This window comes from Prunus avium, chromosome 8 (assembly GCF_965620075.1).
Source record: "Prunus avium chromosome 8, drPruAviu1.hap1.1, whole genome shotgun sequence".
NCBI lineage: Eukaryota > Viridiplantae > Streptophyta > Magnoliopsida > Rosales > Rosaceae > Prunus > Prunus avium.
Window position 1 is genome coordinate 790,262 of NC_142291.1, and position 20,849 is coordinate 811,110.

At 37.5% G+C, this 20,849-nt stretch overlaps 5 protein-coding genes across 5 annotated transcripts; 4 read left to right on the plus strand and 1 right to left on the minus strand.

The window, feature by feature from the left end:
• The first annotated feature begins 4,621 nt into the window (after positions 1-4,621).
• LOC110770648 (uncharacterized) lies at positions 4,622-5,635 on the plus strand. The gene is made up of 2 exons (XM_021974845.2): positions 4,622-4,759; positions 4,883-5,635. Exons 1-2 carry the CDS (start codon positions 4,706-4,708, stop codon positions 5,534-5,536), a joined length of 708 nt encoding a protein of 235 aa, XP_021830537.2. The 5' UTR covers positions 4,622-4,705; the 3' UTR covers positions 5,537-5,635.
• A 797-nt stretch (positions 5,636-6,432) lies between these two features.
• Positions 6,433-8,579, minus strand: LOC110770649 (dolichyl-diphosphooligosaccharide--protein glycosyltransferase subunit DAD1). Its single transcript, XM_021974846.2, has 5 exons — positions 8,417-8,579; positions 8,274-8,321; positions 7,060-7,147; positions 6,924-6,967; positions 6,433-6,715 (listed from the first exon to the last, which is right to left on the minus strand). Exons 1-5 carry the CDS (start codon positions 8,510-8,512, stop codon positions 6,632-6,634), a joined length of 360 nt encoding a protein of 119 aa, XP_021830538.1. The 5' UTR covers positions 8,513-8,579; the 3' UTR covers positions 6,433-6,631.
• Positions 8,580-8,655: 76 nt separating this feature from the next.
• On the plus strand, positions 8,656-13,062 carry LOC148291081 (Tetratricopeptide repeat (TPR)-like superfamily protein). Its single transcript, XM_088245138.1, has 2 exons — positions 8,656-8,895; positions 10,227-13,062. Exon 2 carries the CDS (start codon positions 10,365-10,367, stop codon positions 12,444-12,446), a length of 2,082 nt encoding a protein of 693 aa, XP_088101264.1. The 5' UTR covers positions 8,656-8,895; positions 10,227-10,364; the 3' UTR covers positions 12,447-13,062.
• Positions 13,063-13,718: 656 nt separating this feature from the next.
• On the plus strand, positions 13,719-16,441 carry LOC110770647 (iridoid oxidase). Its single transcript, XM_088245140.1, is given in 5 exon segments — positions 13,719-15,097; positions 15,200-15,292; positions 15,363-15,451; positions 15,453-15,546; positions 15,760-16,441. Coding segments are annotated over 4 exon segments (861 nt in total). The 5' UTR covers positions 13,719-15,097; positions 15,200-15,235; the 3' UTR covers positions 16,381-16,441.
• Positions 16,442-16,633: 192 nt separating this feature from the next.
• On the plus strand, positions 16,634-20,397 carry LOC110762785 (uncharacterized). The gene is made up of 4 exons (XM_088245139.1): positions 16,634-17,437; positions 18,325-19,120; positions 19,228-19,389; positions 19,474-20,397. The coding sequence occupies exons 2-4, from the start codon at positions 18,332-18,334 to the stop codon at positions 20,041-20,043; spliced, it is 1,521 nt and encodes a 506-aa protein (XP_088101265.1). The 5' UTR covers positions 16,634-17,437; positions 18,325-18,331; the 3' UTR covers positions 20,044-20,397.
• Positions 20,398-20,849: the final 452 nt, after the last annotated feature.

Below are 20,849 nucleotides of genomic sequence, written 5' to 3' on the forward strand. Positions count from 1 at the left end.
GATTTGCGTGGTCTTTGTTTATTAATTCAATTGTTAATTTTCTAGTAATTGTTGACGAAAGGTTTTTGCGTGGTCTTTGTTTATATATATTATATAGGCACCTTCTTTGTGTCGTGTGCGATCTTCCAGCTCGGCGTTCACACTTATCCATCGAGTCCAACCAACATTAATTTTTTGCTTGTTGCTAATTGACTATACTTAAGCCCAAACGTGGTTAATCAGCAATTGAATATATTAATTTTTTGCTAGTTGCTAATTGACTATACTAATCTAATTTTTTTTTTGTCAAATCTGAACTTTATTATTCTATCTAAATACACATGACGTTACCCATTATTGAGTTAATTACACACGGTTAGGTGGTTAGGTGTATTATATATCGTATGTTGCTAATTTACCATAATTAAGCCCAAAGGAGGTTAATCTTTTGCTTGTTTTTTTTTTTTTTTGGTCAAGAATCTTTTGCTTGTTAGTATCTTCTTGTACACTTGTAGCTCTGGGGTCACCTTTTTTTATTCTTTTGAAAAGGAATTCTGTTTTTTTTTTTTTCTTTTTCTGGCCTGTGAAGAAAATTACAATACAATTTATCCCTATTTAAAGAACCGGAGAAGAGTTATGGAAAGATTTTTATGCAATAAATCAACTTTGGATTTCTTAATAATTTGTTAACTGTAACATCCCGACCCAAAAATGTGACTGTTCTTAAATTTATTTAAATATGAATTTAGAATTTTGCCCTCGAAACACTTTTTAATCCAGAAGGATTTTGGGGCAGTGAGTGGTATTTTTATGTAGATCGTACCGAGATGAGTCCGTAGACACGTAGTGGGCTCGAATCGAAGTTATAACGAAAAAGATACGATTAAAATAGACTTAGTGGCAAAATCGTAAACCCTCTTCCGGTTATCAAATAGACTTAGTGGCAAAATCGTAAACCCTCTTCCAGTTATCAAATAGACTTAGTGGCAAAATCGTAAACCGTAAACCGTAAACCCTCACAGCAGTAGTTCTCCAAGCCGTCACCGCCGCCACACGCAGCCATTCTTAGCTGCACCAGTCCCAAAAAGACCGCCTCACTTCCCTCTTCCAGTCCCAGCCTATCCCATCTTCGATCCACCATCGTGGTCGTCGGAAACCGCCACGAAATAGGCTGATTTTGATAGATTTTCTCAAGCTTCGTTCGAACAATTTCGGGCACCAAATCTTGCGACCCATGTATGTTTTCTCATCTTCTCGAGGTATTCTAGCTGCTGGTTGTGATATTTAGGAGAAATTTCTATGTTTTGGGAGTTAAATAAGCGATACGAGTTTGGCCGGTTTTCGGCCTGCGATTTCGGCCACTTCCGTCAACTTTTTGGGGTAGGTCCAAGAAAAAAAGTTGCTCCACTCTATGTGGTGATCATGTAGGTATAAGTCTTGATCGGCGGTTTGGAGATTTTCTGATCGCTGGAATCGCTTTGGACACCCTCGTGCTGCCGGTGTGTGGGCCACTTTTTGGCTGGTCCTTGAGTCCTAAAATAATCCTCATGTCGCCCAACTCCTGTTACGGATAAATCCATAGGGTATTAGGGTGTTTATAAGGGGTTTTGTAATTCTTTCTTGATTGTGGGTTGCCATATCGTTTTTCGGAGGGAGGGTTTGGGGGGCTTGAAGATTTTAGGGAACCTGGCTTCAACATATCACTCGAGATTTCTGTGGTGGGTTTCTTGTTTAGTTTGTTGACCTTTTCTCGCTTTCATTGTGCTCTTTATTCTTACTTAATATTATTCGCAACTGGGTTTATGGAGGCCAAAACCCAAACATAGTAGGAGTGCAAAGAAGTCATCATCACATACAAATTGCCACCGAATGGTCAAAATCACCAAGACCGTCCGCTACGTGGTTTTTACTTTTTTAATTTCCTATTTTTCCAATTGTTATTTTTTTTAATAATAATAGAATCCAATACTAATTATTTCTCCTCATCAACTGAGAAGAGCTCTTCTAGGTTGTATGGCACTACAGACGAAGGGGGCCCATTCCAGAGAGCCTTTGCAAGCTGCTCATGGATCCTCTCAGTGGGATGAGAAAAACATTGAGTATAGTTGGGCGGCTATACTAATTTTTATAATAAAAACCGTACGGCTATACTATTTTTAATATATAAAAAAACCCGCGTATAGCCTCTATTTATAGAAATAAATAAATTAATTAATTAAAAAGGACCTGCCTGGTGGTTAGCGCCAAAAAATAGTATAGCCGCGCGGATATACTCTTGATTAAAAAAGATCTTGAGTATAGCCACGCGGATAAACTCTTTTTATTAAAAAAGATCCTAAGTATAATTTTTTTAAAAAGGACCACTGCCTGGCGCCTAGAACCACGAGTCAAAAATAGTATATCCGAGCGGCTATACTAATTTTATAATAAAAACCGTAGCACAGCCGGGCGGCTATACTATTTTTATTTTTTTTTAAACCCCGAGTATCGCCGTGCGGCTATACTATTTAAAAAAAAAAAAAAGAGGATCAGCTTGGCGCCCAGCGCCCGCTTTGCCACGTGTCAAAAACAGTATAGCCGCTCGGCAATACTATTTTTTATAATAACACCAATAGTAGAGCCGCGCGTCTATACTATTTTTATTTTTGAAAAACCCCATGTATAGCCGCGCGGCTATACTATTTATTTATAAAAAAAATGAGGATCCACCTCTCAAACACCTCATGGGGGAGGATCGACTGGCAATGCTTGGCCTCTAGCAGCCCGATGTGCAATCCAGATTGGGGCACCAGATGCTTCTGATGTTCTCTTCAAGCTTGAAGCCCACATAGTGGCGAAACTAGAATTTTTTATAGAGGGGGCACTTCATATATTGAAATTTATTTTTCTTTATGGTGACATTTTAATTAATTTTTTACTTGATACAAATTCATAAATTTAATTACTATATTGTATTACTTTACATATCACATTAACTATTTACTCACCATTGATACCAGCAAAAGATATTGCATGTACTAAGTTAAATATACACACTAACAAAATTCAAATGGTAGTTTATTACTACAATCAAAGTTAAAATAAAATAAAAAGAGAGTATGGGTAGTAATAATAGTGGAAAAGGGAGAGAAGAAAAACATGAAAGGCACTTTGAAGTTTGATAAAAGATGTGTGATTCTGTTAAGAAACCCAACGTCTCAAGAACATTGAGAGGGGCATAGGACCCCCCTGGGCCTTAGATCCCTTTGCCCCTACCTGGAATGACGTCGAAATTCATGGCTGCCCTTATGTCTCCACCGAAAGAGAAGATAAAGCCAAATCATACATCAATTGAATTTGTACTTGCATGCCATGACAATATATTGCAAAATCACCATCATACATCAAAATGGTGATTTTGCAATATATTTGCCAACAAAAACAAGAATTATAGTTAGTAAGAGGTCGTAGTATTCTTCATGTAAAGTGTTTGTTTGAAAAGTGAAGCAATTACTAAAACCACTCCAACTCATCATGTCATTCGCTACGACAAAAAAATGTGTGCAGTAACATAATTTAATAGCACTCGAGAGAACGAGATAGATCAAAGGCAAACATTCCCACGAAAAATATAAATTCAAAAATTGAACTCTTAGATTGATTTACTACGAAATTTCTCTCTCTTCAATATTTGCTTTCAATCTGTTGAAACTAGCCAATTAATAACTATAAAGTATAAACTAATGGAAGTAGGCCACAAAATTTCAAAATTGCTAGAGTACCCATCTTTGCAAACTCTCAAACTAGAAAGCTTATGTTTTGCTTCCAGCTCAAAATAATATATTTAAAATATTTAAAGGGTATAGCTGCGCGGCTATACTCCTTTTTTTATTTTATAATAATTCGTATAGCCGCTTGGCTATACTCGTTTTTCATTTTTTTCTTTTAAATAAAGAAGTTATTAGTCACAATGAATATATAAGGGTCAGAAAACAAAGAGTTGGGCACGGTCTGGATTGGATCTGTTTCACCTCAAAACTACGAGTATCAATTTTTTAGTGTTATAAACTAATGGTTGTGCTAGCGGTTTGGATTGGACAGTTTTTGGTATTATGTTGACCAATTTAAGAAGTATTCTGTTGTCAAAATTTAAAAAAAAAATACAAGCGATAATTTAAACTATAAAAAGAGGATGTTTTCTCAAACACACTACCAAGATGTCATAAAATTTAAACCACCATTAATTTGCAAATTAAAAAGAATATCTCGTTGACTAGGTTGTCAATTTGTAGTTGAGCTGAGTGTCATTTGTTTCCACATGTCCTGTTGAGGGCATCTTTGGCAGTGACAAGTGTTCCATAATTATAGCCCCCACGTCCCAAATGATCTAGAAACGAGCAATTTTTTATATACTTTTTTATTACAAGAAATAAGCAAATTCATTCCTTTGGATGTGTTTTCCCCTTTTACCAGCCACTTTAGTCGCGTGATCTAGTAAGTGCTCAAAGCTTGCCACGACTTCACCTAATGCATGCAAATTATATCCCTTCTCCTGCCACATGTCACTGCATAACGGGATTTAAAAGTCACCACCCCAACCTTGGATAAAAAAATCAATTGAATATCAGAAACACAAACAAAACTTTTTCTTCTTCAACTGCTATAAATATGCCTCCATCAACTTCATTGGTCCAAAATATCATTCACAAAATCTCTCCCTCGAACCAATTTGGAGTTCTAAATAGCAATGGAATGGTCTCCTCAAGATGCCTTGAAAGCTTACTTACACACTCTTCATCTGGTAATTTTCTATACACATTAAATATACATTGGTGGTGTGGAATTATTTTTCCAAATATATAATCCAATTTTGTAATTTTCTCCTTTATGTATCTTGCTAATTGATTCACTTAAATTAATGCAGTGTAAGGTTGACAAAGATGAAGACTTGAGCCTTGGAAATCACACAAACACTACCAGTATTATCGTAGAGCCAAAATGCATGGAATTTATATCAGCTTTGGCAGCTGGAAAGCGAGCAAGATTAATCCTGCAAATCACCTCTCAAGGCATAACGCCGATGACAGTTTCACTGGCTGTGGCTGCAAAGCAAAGCGGAGGCCGGCTAATTGTGTGGATCAACAGTGAAGATGTGGATCGTGAGGAGAAAATTAGCAAAACCCTGTTTGTCGAAAACGGTCTTGACGAGGTCATTGAATATGTTTATGGCACTGATCCTTGTATGCTGGTGAAGCAGTTGAAGAACATAGATTTTGGGGTTGTTGACTTCAGGCTAAAAGATCACTTGAAATTGTTGAAGATTATGAACTTTAACCCAAATGGGTGCGTAGTTGTAGGAACCAACGTTGATGACCCTAAGACTAAGAGGGATTTTGGAGGTCCAGTGATTCTTGATCGAGTGTTTAAGGAGAAGAAAGGGTTTCGTTATGTGACTCTACCTTTAGGAGAAGGAATGGAGTTGACAAGATTTAGAGCCGTTGGCAATGGTGGCAAGTGCCATTGCCAGAGCAAGAGATATAGAAGATATAGAAGATTTCATGTAACATTTGAAAATTGAAGCTCTTGTTTGTAGTTTTTATTTTTATTATATATGTATATACATATAGGGAGAACCTAATTTTTATGGTCACTTTCAAATTCAAAATATTATATTATCGATCGAGGTCTTTTTTCTTTTTTAAGCACACTATTTTGTTGGATTCACCTTAATCTGAAAGGAAAAAAAAAAAACTCCACCGTTTGCAATGCCAATCCCCTTTAAGTGATGGCGTGGCACACTTGCGACCCACCTTTGTTTCTTATATGGCATTCAATAATAATAAAATTTTAAAATTCAATTTCTAAAATAAGAAATAATATTAAAATCTTTGAAAAAAAAAAAAAAAAAGCTCTCTTGGCAGCCCCGCCCCCCTCCACACCCTCCCACCGCCAACACAAACTCCTTGACAATTTCCAGCCCACCTCACCAGTGGTGGATCCACTAAAGGGAGAGTGAAGATTATTGCCTCTGCTCATCCTTCTTCCCACCCATGAAGTTCTCAGAACCTCCATTAAAGCTCTCAGCGGTTCACGTTTACCACATACACAGTGGATAATAAACATGTACTATTATCAACTCATAATCAATATGAATCTTACAACTATTCTCACAAGAGGTAAACACCTGCCGAGCTCAAACAGCTCCTACTGGGATGAAGTTACTGTTATTGATTTGCATAAATTGATCAAATAATTTCTAACTTTTTGTCTTCTTTTTTATACAAGAACAAATCCATACCCTATTGAACGCCCAAAAGCACAAAATGAGTTCTCCAATCAAAGAGCTAAACACTAACTGAGCATTAAAATGGTCTGGCAGAGACAAGTTTATCCATCTCTAGAATGAACAAATCCACAGGAACCAGTAATGTAATAAAAACAGTTGCAATAAACTATTTAAAGAATAGATCCTGATAACGTAATAAAAGAGAGATTCTATTGCAGGTTCATTTTTCACAAATTGTGGCTACAAAACTAATCATGTAAAGTTTATCAAATAAAATAAAACTACCAAGAAAAAGTTACCACATCAAATTCTTAAAACTTCTTTAGGATCATAGCTTATCATCATTGTTCCAGGAAACAGAATCAATGAAGACCAAAAGATGCTCACTTATCCGAGGAAATTCATAATCACCAAGTGCAGCACCAAGTTGCAGAGAACAAAATCTGCAAAAGCCCGTTCTGGTGGTAAATCCTGCAGTTTCACACACAAACACTGATCAGGATGAGGATGGAAGAGGATAGGTCAAGGTGGGCAAAACAACATTACCAACTTTGTCAATTCCTTAATACATGATGAAGAAAAGCCGTTGAAAACGAAAAAACTGGTTTAGAGTGCACAAAATTGCCACAATTCAAAATTTGTGAATCAGACAGAAGGACAAGAAAGAAACAGAGTTTACCTTAAATTCTTTGTTTTCTTTGTTCACTTGAATACGGAGACAAACTGCAAAAGAAGTAATCAGTTTCTGAGTTAACCTTCTCATGTCTAATACGAACTTTCAACCAACAAAGAAAAAAACTACATCGTCCCCTTACCAGCGAGGACTGCTGTCCCTGTACAAGAAAGTACTCCTGAGAGAAATGAGTTAAATGGGAATGATCCGACGAGAGCCATGTAAACTACCTGTTCATCAACAAAGTAGATAACCATATCAAAGATTAAAGAAACCATATCAAGTTGCAAGAAAGCTAGCTTCCACCATTCATGGGTTGTTATTGTAGTAGTTAATGCATCATGGCACCATTAGAAATAGGTAGAAGATTATGCCGCAGTGGGAGTGGAAAAAAGAGTAGACATGGTGATCAACAATGACAAAACATGGTAGCCAGACCGACCAGACATGTAATTACAGAAAGAGAGGGTAAAGGCATTGATCCACGATATGTACCCCAACAAGGAGTCTTATATACCTTAACCCATGAAGAATGGACACTCCAAGGTGTCCGTGTGTGTGTCAGACAAGTGTAGACACCAACACTAGAACATCAAGCCTTTAAACACCTAATTATTAATATTTCTCCCTATTAGATTCTTCAAATCCGTTGTTATACTAAACCAAATGGAGCTTCAGAAACCTCTTAAAGGCACTTTGTTGAGTAAATGCAGATTCCATAAACCATGTATTAAGAGTTTCAGAAACCTCTCAAAGGCAATTCTGTTAACAACATTTACCAAATAGATGCATGCACAATGGTGCCATGTGGAATGCAAAACTATGTACACAATCAAACTGGAAGGTATACAAACTAATGGTAGAAAAGACTGACGCTCGATAACAAACCACATAACTCTACATTTATATTTTAAAAAAAGATAAGATTTTACTGATCCTAGCTATTCATATTGATCTAACTAAATAATAAGGGGTTGAAATGGAAAGGCAGGTCAAATTGCGGTCAAATTGCAAGCCTATCCAAGACTCCAAGATGCTTTCCCTTCTCCTCCTTTGGTTTTGTTTTTTACTTTTTCTTTTTAAACCACAATTACCAAAGTAAATATTAAAACAAAAGCCATTTTATTCTGTTTAAATGAAAATCTTTTTGTCTGTCAACCGAGAGACTATCAACTTACGTGATTTCAGATCAAACCAAGAGGAGATAAAATAAAGATCCATTTGCTTAAGATTAAATCAAAATGGGGCATTTCAATTCTGCACCTTTGACAATTACCCAAAGTTTCTGGGCACCCGAATATAGCAAATTAGTATATATATTAAAACGGAGACAGGAAAATTGAGATCATGCAGTACCTGGATGAGAGCTGTGAACACAGCAAAACCAACATAGAGATCAATGATCTGCAAATTTATAAAAGAAAAGACAAATTGGGTTAAGCATTTCTTCTCTTTATTTTGTGAATTCTTAGAGAGAGAAAGAGAGAGAAGAGAGAGACCTTGAGAGTGGTGGGAGTTGCAGAGTAAGCTGAGCGAAGAGAATTGAAGAGGGCAAGCGCGTCCTTGGTCGTTGACGATGTCGATGCTTTCCCCATTTTTCTCTTCCTCTATACTTCACTCTTCTTCTTCTTCGTTTGTTGCTTTCTTTCAGGATTAGATCGATCTAATACTTGACCACTCTGGTCGACCAGACCTAAATAGTTAAGGGCATTATAGTCATTTCGGAGAAACAAAAATTTTTTTTTCTCGCCGTTCTCATCGTTCGCAATCTTGAGTGGCAGAAGCCTGAAGCTCTCTTGCTCCCTCTCTCTCCATCTCTCTTTGTCCCTCTCTCTCGTCAGTAATTTTTAGGGCTGGGCATCTGGTGACTGCCCTCGCCACCTCCTCTGGTCGCCGCGACTCCATCAGTCGAATTCTCGACGTCACACGCCACCGCACAGACGCACAACATTGGCTTATCTCCGATCTCTGCAATCGGGTAATTTTTACCATTGGAATAGAGCTATTGAACTTGAAATGAAAAGGGTATATCTAATTGTTATATATAAAGGTATATCTAATTTGAGTTTCATGTCAATGTCTGCTTCTATATGGCTGCACATGTAGACTGATATAAGAATAAGAACTATTGGGATGTGGGGATTTGAGTACTTTTTTATTTCAAGCTTTCTGTTGAGTGATAAGTGCATCAGATTCGTACCTAGAAATTGTTACAACTTTCTATCCTCAATCCCAATATGTGTTTCTCAACAGTTTGAATAAGAATGCTATTGCCTTTACTGTTATTGAATCTAAAAAATGAGTCGGTTGGATTTAGTTAGCTCAGTGATTAGATTGTTAGGAGTGAAGAAGAAACATTTTCGGAAGAACTAGAAATGGGATGGCACAAGCAGTAGGTTGTTAATTAAGCCCTCTCAAGCTATAAGCATGGTATGGGACTCGAGATACTGACATTGAAATGGAAAAATGATAAAGAAGGCATGTCAGTACTCTAATACTACTAGGTTGCTTCTATATGGCTTCACATGTTATAACACTTATAATGTGCAACAAACGTGAGATAAGAGTAGGATGATCTTCAACAAGTTAAAAACTTGAGCTATATTTAAGTGCTTCTGTTAATCTGCTTCTCTTGTAAATTTTCACTAAAATTCAGTTTTGTTTGCATAAATAGTATCGTTTGTCTTCCACACCAAGAAAGTTGATAAATTTTTAGTTGTCTTGCTGACCAAGAAAGCAAAAGATTGTATTCTATATGCAATACTCTGAGTAATTCTTCCTTTTTTGTTGCCTTCTTTATACTTTGTCATGAGTTTCTTATTCTTCAGTTAAAACCTTATTTTTGAACTATCAGTCAAACTAATGCCAGATACATTTTGCTCTGTCAAGGAATTTATCAAATTGAACTCGCTTACTGACTTTATATTCTACTCTGCCCTAGTTGGATAGGAATTGCTTTCTTTTCAGTATCATTTCAATCATGTTGGAAATCAGGAAAAAAAAAAAAAAGATAGAAAGGATAGGGTGGGAATGTTAATATTAAATTCTTATGCCTCAAAATGGTTTGGTGGTCTTTTCTTGTTCCTATATATTTATAACAATGCATGCTGGCTCAATAGTTTGCTTAATTAATAGGAAAAATACGAAGAAAAGAAAAGAAAAAAAATCAGCAACGAAAGTGGCATCCAATGCAAAATTTTCATGTCCAATTTTTGCACTTTTGTTGCCTGCAGACTGTGAATGAATGTTAAATGCATGAGCTTGGCGATATGAACCTCACAACAATTTTTGCACTTTGGTTGTCTGCAGATTGTGAATGAATGGTTCTCTTGTAGCCTATATCCTCTTGCACTCTGTAGATTAGGAATGAATGTTAACAGCAAAGAAGATTCCTCTTGCACTCTGCAGTGTGTGTTCTAATTCGCACGACATTACAACAACACATGCATGGGTGTGACTGCAGGCTCTGTGCTAAACCGTCTTCTTTGTGACAAAGGCCATCTAACCAAACCCTCAAATCCCACCACCGTCAAAGCCATCACCAGCACAATCCTCACTCATCTCGACTCTGGTCGTCTCCCGAAAGCCGTTTCAATCCTCTCTGCATCTCCATTTCCCTTCCAATTTTCTCTCTACGCCCGTCTCTTCCAGCTCTGTTCCTCCAATCGAGCCATTCTTGAGGCCCGAAAGGTTGAGTCACATTTGGTCACCTTCTCGCCCACCCCGCCCATTTTTCTACTGAATCGTGCCATTGAGGCTTATGCGAAATGTGGGTCTTTGGGAGATGCGAGGGAGCTGTTCGAGGAAATGCCTCAAAGAGATGGTGGGTCTTGGAATGCATTGATAACGGCGTACTCGCAAACTGGGAATCCTGAGGATGCCCTTGGCTTGTTTGTAAAGATGAACAGGTTGGGTTTTTTGCCGAATGAGATTACATTTGCTAGTGTTCTTGGGTCATGTGCTGCAGTTTTGGCGCTTTGGCTTTCGAGGCAAATTCATGCGGTTATTTTCAAGTATGGTTTCGATGGGAATGTGATTTTAGGGAGTTCTCTTGTTGACATATATGGGAAATGTGGGGTTATGAGGGATGCCCGTGGAATATTTGATGAGATCCAGAATCCAAATGACATATCTTGGAATATAATTGTGAGGCGGAATCTCGAGATGGGTGAAGGAAAGGAGGCAATAATGATGTTTTTCCAGATGTTTGTGGCAGCTGTAAGGCCATTGAATTTCACCTTTTCTAGTGCTCTTGTTGCTTGTTCGAGTATTACTGCACTTGAAGAGGGAATGCAGATTCATGGAGCTGCAATTAAAATGGGTTTCGAAAATGATGAGGTTGTTTTGAGCTCCCTTATCGATATGTACGCCAAGTGTGGGGAACTAGAGAATGCTTGTGCAATTTTTGACCAGCCCAAGTCAAAAAATTTGATTTCTGGCACTTCAATTGTTTCAGGATATGCAATGAGTGGACAGACATGGAAGGCAAGAGAGTTCTTCAATGAAATGCCTGAACGCAATGTGGTAACTTGGAATGCAATGTTGGCAGGGTACACTCATTACTTCCAGTGGGAAGAGGCTTTGAATTTTATATTCCTGATGGTGAAAACAACAAAAAATATAGACCAAGTCACTCTTGGGTTAATCCTCAAGGTGTGTGCTGGCCTTTCGGATGTTGAAATGGGAAAACAGGTTCATGGATTCATTTACCGATATGGTTTCTGTTCCAATATCTTTGTTGGAAATGGCCTTCTTGACATGTATGGTAAATGTGGGAACATGAAAAGTGCCAAAACAGTCTGGTTTCACCAAATTAGTCAATGCCGGGATAGAATTTCTTGGAATGCTTTGTTGAGTAGCTATGCTCGTCATGGCCGGAGTGAACTAGCTATGACAATATTTTGTGAGATGCAATTGGAGGAAACACCCGATGAGTATACGTTTGCAATTCTCCTGGCAGCTTGTGCCAATATTTTTGCACTTGAGCAAGGAAAACAAATTCACGGTTTCATGATCAGAAATGGTTACACAATGGATAGTGTGGTCAGAGGGGCATTAGTTGACATGTATTCCAAGTGTCGTTCTATTGAGTATGCTATCATGGTTTTCAAAGAGAGGGCTTTAAGAGATGTAATTCTGTGGAACTCCATGATTTTGGGATGCTGTCACAACTATAAGGGGAGAGAAGTACTTAAATGTTTTGGTTTGATGGAGGATGAAGGTATTAAGCCAGACCATGTAACATTTCGAGGTGTTTTACATGCTTGTACATATGAAGGTTTTGTTGAGTTGGGCAGGCAATACTTTGATTCGATGACCAATGAGTACGGTATTATACCTAGGTTAGAGCACTATGAGTGCATGATTGAACTCTACAGCCAATGGGGGTACATGGATGAGCTTGAAAATTTTGTAAAGAATATGCCGTTTGATCCTACAGTCCCAATGTTGACAAGAGTCCTTGATGCTTGTAGAAGACATGGCTGCTTGAGATTGGGACAATGGGCTGCTCAAAGACTTAATGAGTAATCCTTCTAGTTCATAAGAGTTTCAGATTATGGACAGAGCCAGGTAGTGATTGCCAGCGTTGCAGATTTGGAAGCTTAAACCACTACCTTGTCGTAATCGTTCTACATTGAATGAAATTTGTTTGATGTAATGGATGAAGGAGTACTCTAGAAAATTGAAGCAACAAAATTTGTTGGTCATGCAGAAATGATTTCTTTTTCCTCAACGTGTTCCTACATGCACAACGACAACAGCAGGTAATAAATGCTGATGATAGCCGATCGGGCAGACACCCTTTCCCCAACTCTGATGTGCCAATTTTCTGTGCCTGCAAGTTGGAAAGACACCGTTTTATTTGTCTTAGCAAATCAGGGTTCAGGATACACCGTGTTCCTCTTATTGTTATATATTCTTCTATTTAATTTTTCTACTTCAATAATTTTTTTTAAATGATGCAGGAAGAGGAAAAGGAGAATCACAAAGGCTTTTCGAGCAGCCATATTCAAATAGTTTTCTTCAATTGAAGTACTGTTTTATCTATCTGTTGAAAATATTTTACGATGAACATTTGTAAGGATACAAGTATAAACAACATTTGTTATGGGGTAAGCTGAAATGAACTCTTATTTCTGTTGCTTATTATTTCTGATGGTTTAGTAGGGAAGTTGCTTCCTCATATCCTCATAGGATTATGTAAAGCATTGAGAGTGACTGCTCATACTACTTTTTTTTAATTTTTTATCTCATCTCATTTTGTCTCTAATGATGGTGGTTTATCTTAATTATGGGTGATTAGATCGAGATAAAGCTACAATAGAAAGGATAGTTACTTGATGCACGTCAGTTGACCATGGTTAAATGATAAAATGGCACTTATACCCACACAAAAGAAATATTCCATTTCCGTTGAAAACTAGACTCAGCTTCATACACTCTTCTTGACTTGAGGTGCAGCAGAGAAGAGAAGCAATTACCAAGCAACCACAACGTTCAAAGGACCAACCAAGCAGATTTCCAGGTGTGATTATTTACAGTAGAGTTAATATTGTTGATATGCCTTGTAATTATCTTCATTCTATAAATTATATATATATATATATATATATATGTTGTGCTTAGATGAAAGAAGTTAGAATTATGAATTTGGATTTGAGTTTGTACATGTGCATTTTATTAACCATAAAAAAGTTTAATATTTCTAAAATTTAATTAAGCAGATGCACGTTAAGGGTAAGTGTTGATCAGTCCACAACAATCCTAGTGCATGTATATGTGCTCAAGGGTAAGGTTAGTTTCTTCATGCATATTGTACTGGCATGTTTTTCTAATATTCTAATTTGATCATATAGCTTTTTGAATCTTCTGCTAAGTAGTGGAATCTTTCTCTTGCTAATGCTTGAAGAAAATATTAAGAGTTTTTGCATTTTTGGTCTAACTGTGTGGCAGTCATCCAATACTATCTAAGGGTTGCTTATCTTGCTGCTTGAGCTTATTATACTATTCAGCAAAATAGATAGTTGTTCTCTTTCTTTTCCATATTCAAAATTATAAGCCAAAAATTCCTGCTCCAATTCCTTGATGATAAGCCCTCTTGCCCCTTTCTCAGGTTGTCACGAGTAATTTTAATGTTACAAAATTTATCCAAAAAACGCATTCTGCTTCTTTACTAGTAATGCTTGAGTAGGATATGGTTCACATTTCTTCAACTGGAATTCCATTATGACAGTAAGTTTGTGCTGATTATGCTTGTCTAGTCATACCCTGTAATGGTGAACCACTTTATCCACAACTAAGTGCTATTGTAATCATACAGCAGACAAGTGATCCAAACAAGGGAAAAGAACTTTCAACAGATAAACTATATAAATAAGGAAAAGATAAGGTAATTAATCAGACCTTAAAAAGGAAAAGATAAGATAACACAGTGACAACATGTGCAATTATAGTATTATACAAACAAGGAAAAGATAAGGTAAGAGAATAAGCCAAGAAAAGTACAGTAAATGACAAAGGGGTCTCAGAGCTGTGGACATGCAGGTTAGTGGTATGTGTTTCGATTCTCCATGGCACGGTGTGTGTGAGAATACCCCCTCTTCCTTTATACACACACGCACACTCCTAGAGACACAGAGCATGCAAACCATGGATTTCCTGCAGTGTACTTCCATATCATCAGCTGTTTCAACCTATTTGTTTTCCTTCCCTCTCTACATTATCATTGCATTGGCTACATCAATCGGTGCATATTTTTTTCATCCATTTACATGACCTAAGAACTGGAAGAATTCTCCACCAGGACCTGTTGGATGGCCCATACTTGGTCGCCTTCCTCGCCTCCTCAACAATCGCCTTCATGAGGACTTGTTTCATCTCTCCAGAATCCATGGCCCACTCCTTAGCCTGAAACTAGGTTTAAAGCCTGGTGTCGTGATATTGTCGCCGAAGATGGCATGGAAGACCCTTAAGCAACAGGAGGATGTTTTCTCCAGTCATACCATCACGGAGGCCATCTGGATCATTACATATGATACGGCCTCTGTTGTATATATGCTCCCATGGCTAGTGCACGTTGGAGAGTAATTAGAAGAATCTTGATGGAACAGATCTTCTCTGCCAGGCCTTTGAGGCTTTTGAAACAGTTCACAAGCAACAGGTTTTGTTAATTTTTTCAGGTAAAAACATGTCTTCGTCTGTTAAAGAAATTGTTGATCAATATACAACATATGTAAAGAGAAAAATGAGCAGTCTTAATTGTTTGTTTCACTTGCTTGTAGATTCATGGGTTGCTCAAGCAGCTCTACTTAGCTTCGATGACGAAAAATTCAGTGAACATTGCAGAGTTGGCCTTCATGGCCTCAGGCAACATTGTGAGTAACAGAGAATATTACTGATCTAATCCCAGTATTCAAGCCATTTGATCCTCAATGCCTGAAACAGAGAATATTGAAGATCTTTTGGAGATTGTATGCGTTTTATGAAAATATCATGAAGGAGAGGTTGGAAGAAAGGAAAATCAGAATCGGCAAATTTGGACTTGTTAGATGTGTTATTGGATTATAGAAATGACAGAGATGATGAATTAAAAAGCTTATCCAGAAAGAATATCAAAGGCATGCTCGCGGTAAGTTATCTAGATATTATTATCTAAACTTTGTACTTCCACACTTCCGTTAAATATACTCTCAATGTTGGAAGAGATTCCAAGTTCAAATCCCCCATACAGTAAAATTCTCAAAACATACACCCAATTTAACATGTAGATCAGTTCAAGAAACAAACTATAATTGAGTCCAATTAAAACTAAGAACAATGTTTTAATTTTGGGTTTTTGCAGGAAATGTTTGTCGCAGGCACAGAGACTACGTCAAGCACTTTTGAGTGGGGTATGGCAGAGATCCTAAGAAAACCTGATGCATACAAGAAAATAGTTATGGAGTTGGACCAAGTGGTTGGGAAGGATCAGTTTGTTGAAGAAAGTGACATCTCCAATCTACCCTACCTTCCAGCAGCAGTGAAAGAAGTTTTCTGGCTCCACCCTGCCATCCCACTGCTCGTTCCTCGTAGCACGAATGAGGCATGTGAGGTTTCCGGTTACCATATTCGTAAGGGCTGCATTGTGTTGGTGAATGTTTGGGGGATGGCTAGGGATCCCAGTGTTTGGGAAGACCCTTATGAGTTTAAACCCGAAAGGTTTCTTGGGTCAAACATAGATGTGAAAGGCCATGATTTTAACCTCATTCCATTTGGGAGTGGGAATAGGTCTCGCATCGGATTGCCCCTTGGCCATCACATGGTGCACTTTTACTTAGCAGCCCTGATTCATGCTTTTGAATGGGAATTCCCTGATGACATTTTGGACAATGTAGAAGAGAGAATGGGGCTTACAATTCAAAAAGGAAAGACTCTCGTTGGCCTTCCTAAACCTAGATTGTCAGATTCTGCTTACCTCCACTGATCTCTTCTGTGCAAATATGTAAAAATACGTAATATTGGTAATAATAATGCAATTAGAAATATACTATGAGTAATAATAATGCAATTAGTTTCACACGAACATAGACAAACTGCAAATAAGTTATCAGTTTCAGAAGCAATCTCAATTACTGCCAATAAACAAAGACAAACACATCAAAGTTATGTAGTTTATGCCTTACTGATGTCTATATAATAGCCAATAACATTTGAATGCAGACTTATAGCCAGCTGATTGTTGGAATACTTTGTTGGCCATCTCTACATGACCAAATTGAACTGAACTTAAAAGGTGGATGTTCAGATCAATTTGCTCTGCGTCTAAGAACAACAAGAAAAACAACTGCCTTCGCTCAACCATGGAGTGCTGCTCTTCAAGTTTTTTACGAAACAAGTCAAAGTGCTCGTCCGCAATTTCGTCTCCGAATTGCAGCTTGAAGAGGCCCTCCAGGCTAGCTCTGATTTGAGATGCAAGTAGTTGAGGACTTTTATAGACTGGCTGGGCTCTAACGAGGACTCCTAAATGAGGACACTATGTGAGGATCAATTTCAGCCATCCAATCTAATCTCAACGGCTGTAGAGAAAAAACAAGCTTACTATGTAAGTGTGTACGCTACAATTTCCCTCCTTTGGCATTCGCGCCTTTTCTTCTTCCTTCATTTCTGCATTTAATTGTTTTGTGAATTATGACTACAAACCCCAAAATCTGAAAACCCAAATACCCAGAAGCTCATAACGCCACCCAAAATCTAGATTAAAGAAAAAATTGTTTTCATTTGTGCAAAATCTTACAACCCAAAATCTCATTCCGTTTTCCATCTGGATTTTGAGGCAAGGGTAGTAGAATAGAAAGCAAAAACAGCACGTTGGTCATCCACATCACGCGTTTTAGATACACCAAAACACACACACTCTCTCTCTCTCTCTCTCTCAGACAGAAACCAGAAAGACGCTTTTTTATTTGGGTGAAAACCCTAACTGGAAAGTCCATCACTCTTGAGGTTGAGACCATCGACAACGTGAAAGGCAAGATCCAGAGGTACTGTTTCTCTCTCTTCCTCTTTGTCTTCCTCACTCTTTGCTGTAGAAGATACTTTGTATCGAGAAACTTGAAAGATAGCCATTCACGTTGCTGCCCCAATTTGATTAGGATGAAAGTAAGGATGATTCTGATGTTGCTGATGATGATATCTTTAGTATTTAATTGTTTTTGGTTGTATAGAAAACAAAGACGAAAAATTTGATTTTGAATGATTTAGGTGATTATTTCATAGGGGTAAATGCTAAGTGATTATCTTTTAGTCTTGAATATGGGTGATCTGACAAGACATATTGAATTTCTATCGGAGTTAGATTATGTATCTGAATATGTTAATAATAACGTGTGTAGTATGGGTATGGGTGTCTGTTTTGTATCTTGCAAATAAGTGGGTAATATGGATTTGGGTATCTTATTATGTATCTTTTTTTTAAGAAAGAGGTATTCGATTGTGTATCTGAATGTCTTGATAACAGTGTGAATAATATGGATTTGGGTATCATATGAGTATATTTTTTAGAAAGATGCAGTAGGAAACTATTACAATGGCTAGGATAATGTCATTTATGTTTAATGGAAAGAATACTCTTAAGTCTGAACTGGCCACATAAACAATCCAGTCTTCCTTTATCATCGATAATAGTGTGGATGTGTATCAGAACCAACACGATAATACTGTGAGTAGTTTGGATATCAGTATCATATGAGTTTCTTAATGTGTTCATTATAGTGTATGGATACTGGTATCATTGTCTGTATCTGAATGTGTTGATTATATGTCATTCGTATGGATTTAGGTATCCTTTTTGTATTATAATGTGTTTATTGTAATGTGAGTAGTATAAATATGAGTATATATTAAGTTGGGTAAATGGTGTATGTTGCAGGTCAAAAATGGAATCTGGGTTTGAGCTTTGTTTTCCTGAATCAGAGGTGTATTCGGCGAGGGTGAATAATCTATGTGTGCCGAGTACAGTACTCTCTAATTTTGCATTGAAGTTTAATGATGAACAAATGAGAAGATTTAGAGAGACCTGCTTTGGGCACTTGATGGAGCTGGATAATATTTCATTTAGTGGTCAAATGGTGCATGGTCTGGCCCTTCGGCGCGTGGCTGGACTTGGTGTGAAGGACATACACGGGCTTAGTTATGCAATAGGGTCCAATGTGGTGCAGTTCAGTGCAAAAGTATTTTGTCTAGTTAGTGGTCTGAAATTTGGAGTAGAGCCTCACATAACGGCTGAGGATGAAGGTGTAAATCGGCTACTTGATGCGCATATTAGCAATAAGAATCACATTACATTACAAGAAATAGAAAATGCATTCTTAAGCGCCAAATTTGGAAGTGAGGACGTGTTCAAATTGGGAATGCTATGCTTTATAGAGTTTGTGATATTGGGGAAAGCCCCCAATGTTAGGATAAACGAGGAGTATTTACACTTGGTACATAATATGGAGGAATTAAACAACTTTCCGTGGGGTTCGATATCATTTGAGCAGCTCCAGGATTCTTTGTTGTTTAGTCCTGGAAAAAGAGAGAGTGATATGAATGATGATGAGAAAGAGAAACGACAGAGAAAAGGAAAAGAAGAGGTGAAAAGGACGAAGAAGTTGGAGGATAAAAAGCGTAAAAGAATTAACAGACCGGCGTGGACTATAAAGGGATTGAGCTTTGCTTTCCAGGTAATGTTTAATTCATAATTTCTGCTTTGTAAAGTTGAGTTCATAATTTCTGTTTTGTAAAGTCATGTTCATAAATAATTATTGACTTTGAAATTAACTTGGAGCAGGTTTGGGCGTATGAATTGATTCCTGAATTGGAAATGGCGCCTCTGAGATATTGTAAGAAGAAGGACAAAACTGAATTAGTTCCTCGTATTTGCCGGTGGGAATCTACTGATAAAACCCCTGAGTTTAGAAAGTTGAATGCGTATATTTTTCAAAGCAAACAGGTATTCAGTAAATAATATGTTTATTTCATGACTCAAGTTGTTAAGTGTATTGTATATGACATGTGAACTGTGTTTTTGTGACAGCATGCTTCGTTACGCCTCCTACGACCAAGTGCACTCGAGCTGAGGCAAAAGTACTGGACTTGGGGAACTAATTTTCATGAAGAGGATGCACCTAGTATGGGTCCTGGAGTATGTACGGACCTTGTTGAAGTAAGCTCTCTTGTGCAGCGATTGGGGGATGAGATTGAAATTTTGCATTGTGAAAAGAGTGAGCAATGGGCAAATTTTGTAGATTTCAAGAACGCAACCAATCATGGGATGGAAGTTATGAGGTTAGAATTGACTGCATTGAGAAAAATGATAGGTCATGGAGGTGGAACTGTGGTTGTGCCATCTGTTGTAAAGGTGAAACGAGTACAAAGGGAAGAGAGTGTATGTGAGGCACAGGTTGAAGACAGTGAAATGAAAGATGAAAAGCTGGATGACGAAGAGGAGAGAGAGGATGAAGATGAGAAGGGTGGAGAGAAGGTACATGACAGTGAAATGAAAGATGAAAAGCTGGATGACAAAGAGGAGAGAGAGGATGAAGATGAGAAGGGTGGAGAGAAGGTACATGACGTAGACTTGTTGCAGGGATGCTACAATATATAGCTGTATGATTATGGCTGAATGTTTAACTGCCTTAGTTTTGAACTTGAGAGGTATTACCAACCGTGTGAACACACATGCAACACTATTTTGTTTTGATTACGGTGATGTGAATATATTAGCAATTCACTCTGAACACAGAGGTGCATGTTGTTTAATTAGAAAGGTTTTTTTTTTTTAACTTCAGAAGCCGAAGAAAATATGTACATACAATAATCGTGATACAATATGAGAAGGGTGGATAATGTTATGCCATATTGTCATACAATAACCGTGAAAGCACTTCCCAATGTACATATGTGAAAACAAAATGTAGTAGTCGTTTGGGTTTTGCCCCTTACTAGTTGATCAGTTTACAAACAGAACATTGAAAGCGATTCCCCATGTATCCCAGTGGTGGGTTTGGGGTTGGTTTCGGTTTCTTTATCCTTGGTTTCGGTTTCTTTGTCCTTTAATCGTGAGACTCAAGACGACAGGGTTGATTTCAACATATCTTCTTGTTGCTTTGGTTTATTTTTTTGTCCTTGCTTTTTGACTAGTTTTGTCCTCTTGGTGGTTTTTTGTCCTCTTGTTGCTTTGGTTTAACCACATATAGTATTAGCATTAACTTGGTTTTTGCCACATATAGTATTAGCATTAACTTGGTTTTTGAAGATGGCACATGCATAATATCATTTAATACCCATCCCAAAGTTATTATTTGTTGATAGCATAAAAACATACCCATCCCAAGAAATTATTTAGTACCTAAATTCCTCAACAGAGGTGTTGAGCAGAAGACATGCCATAATCATTATGTTGAGAAGAAG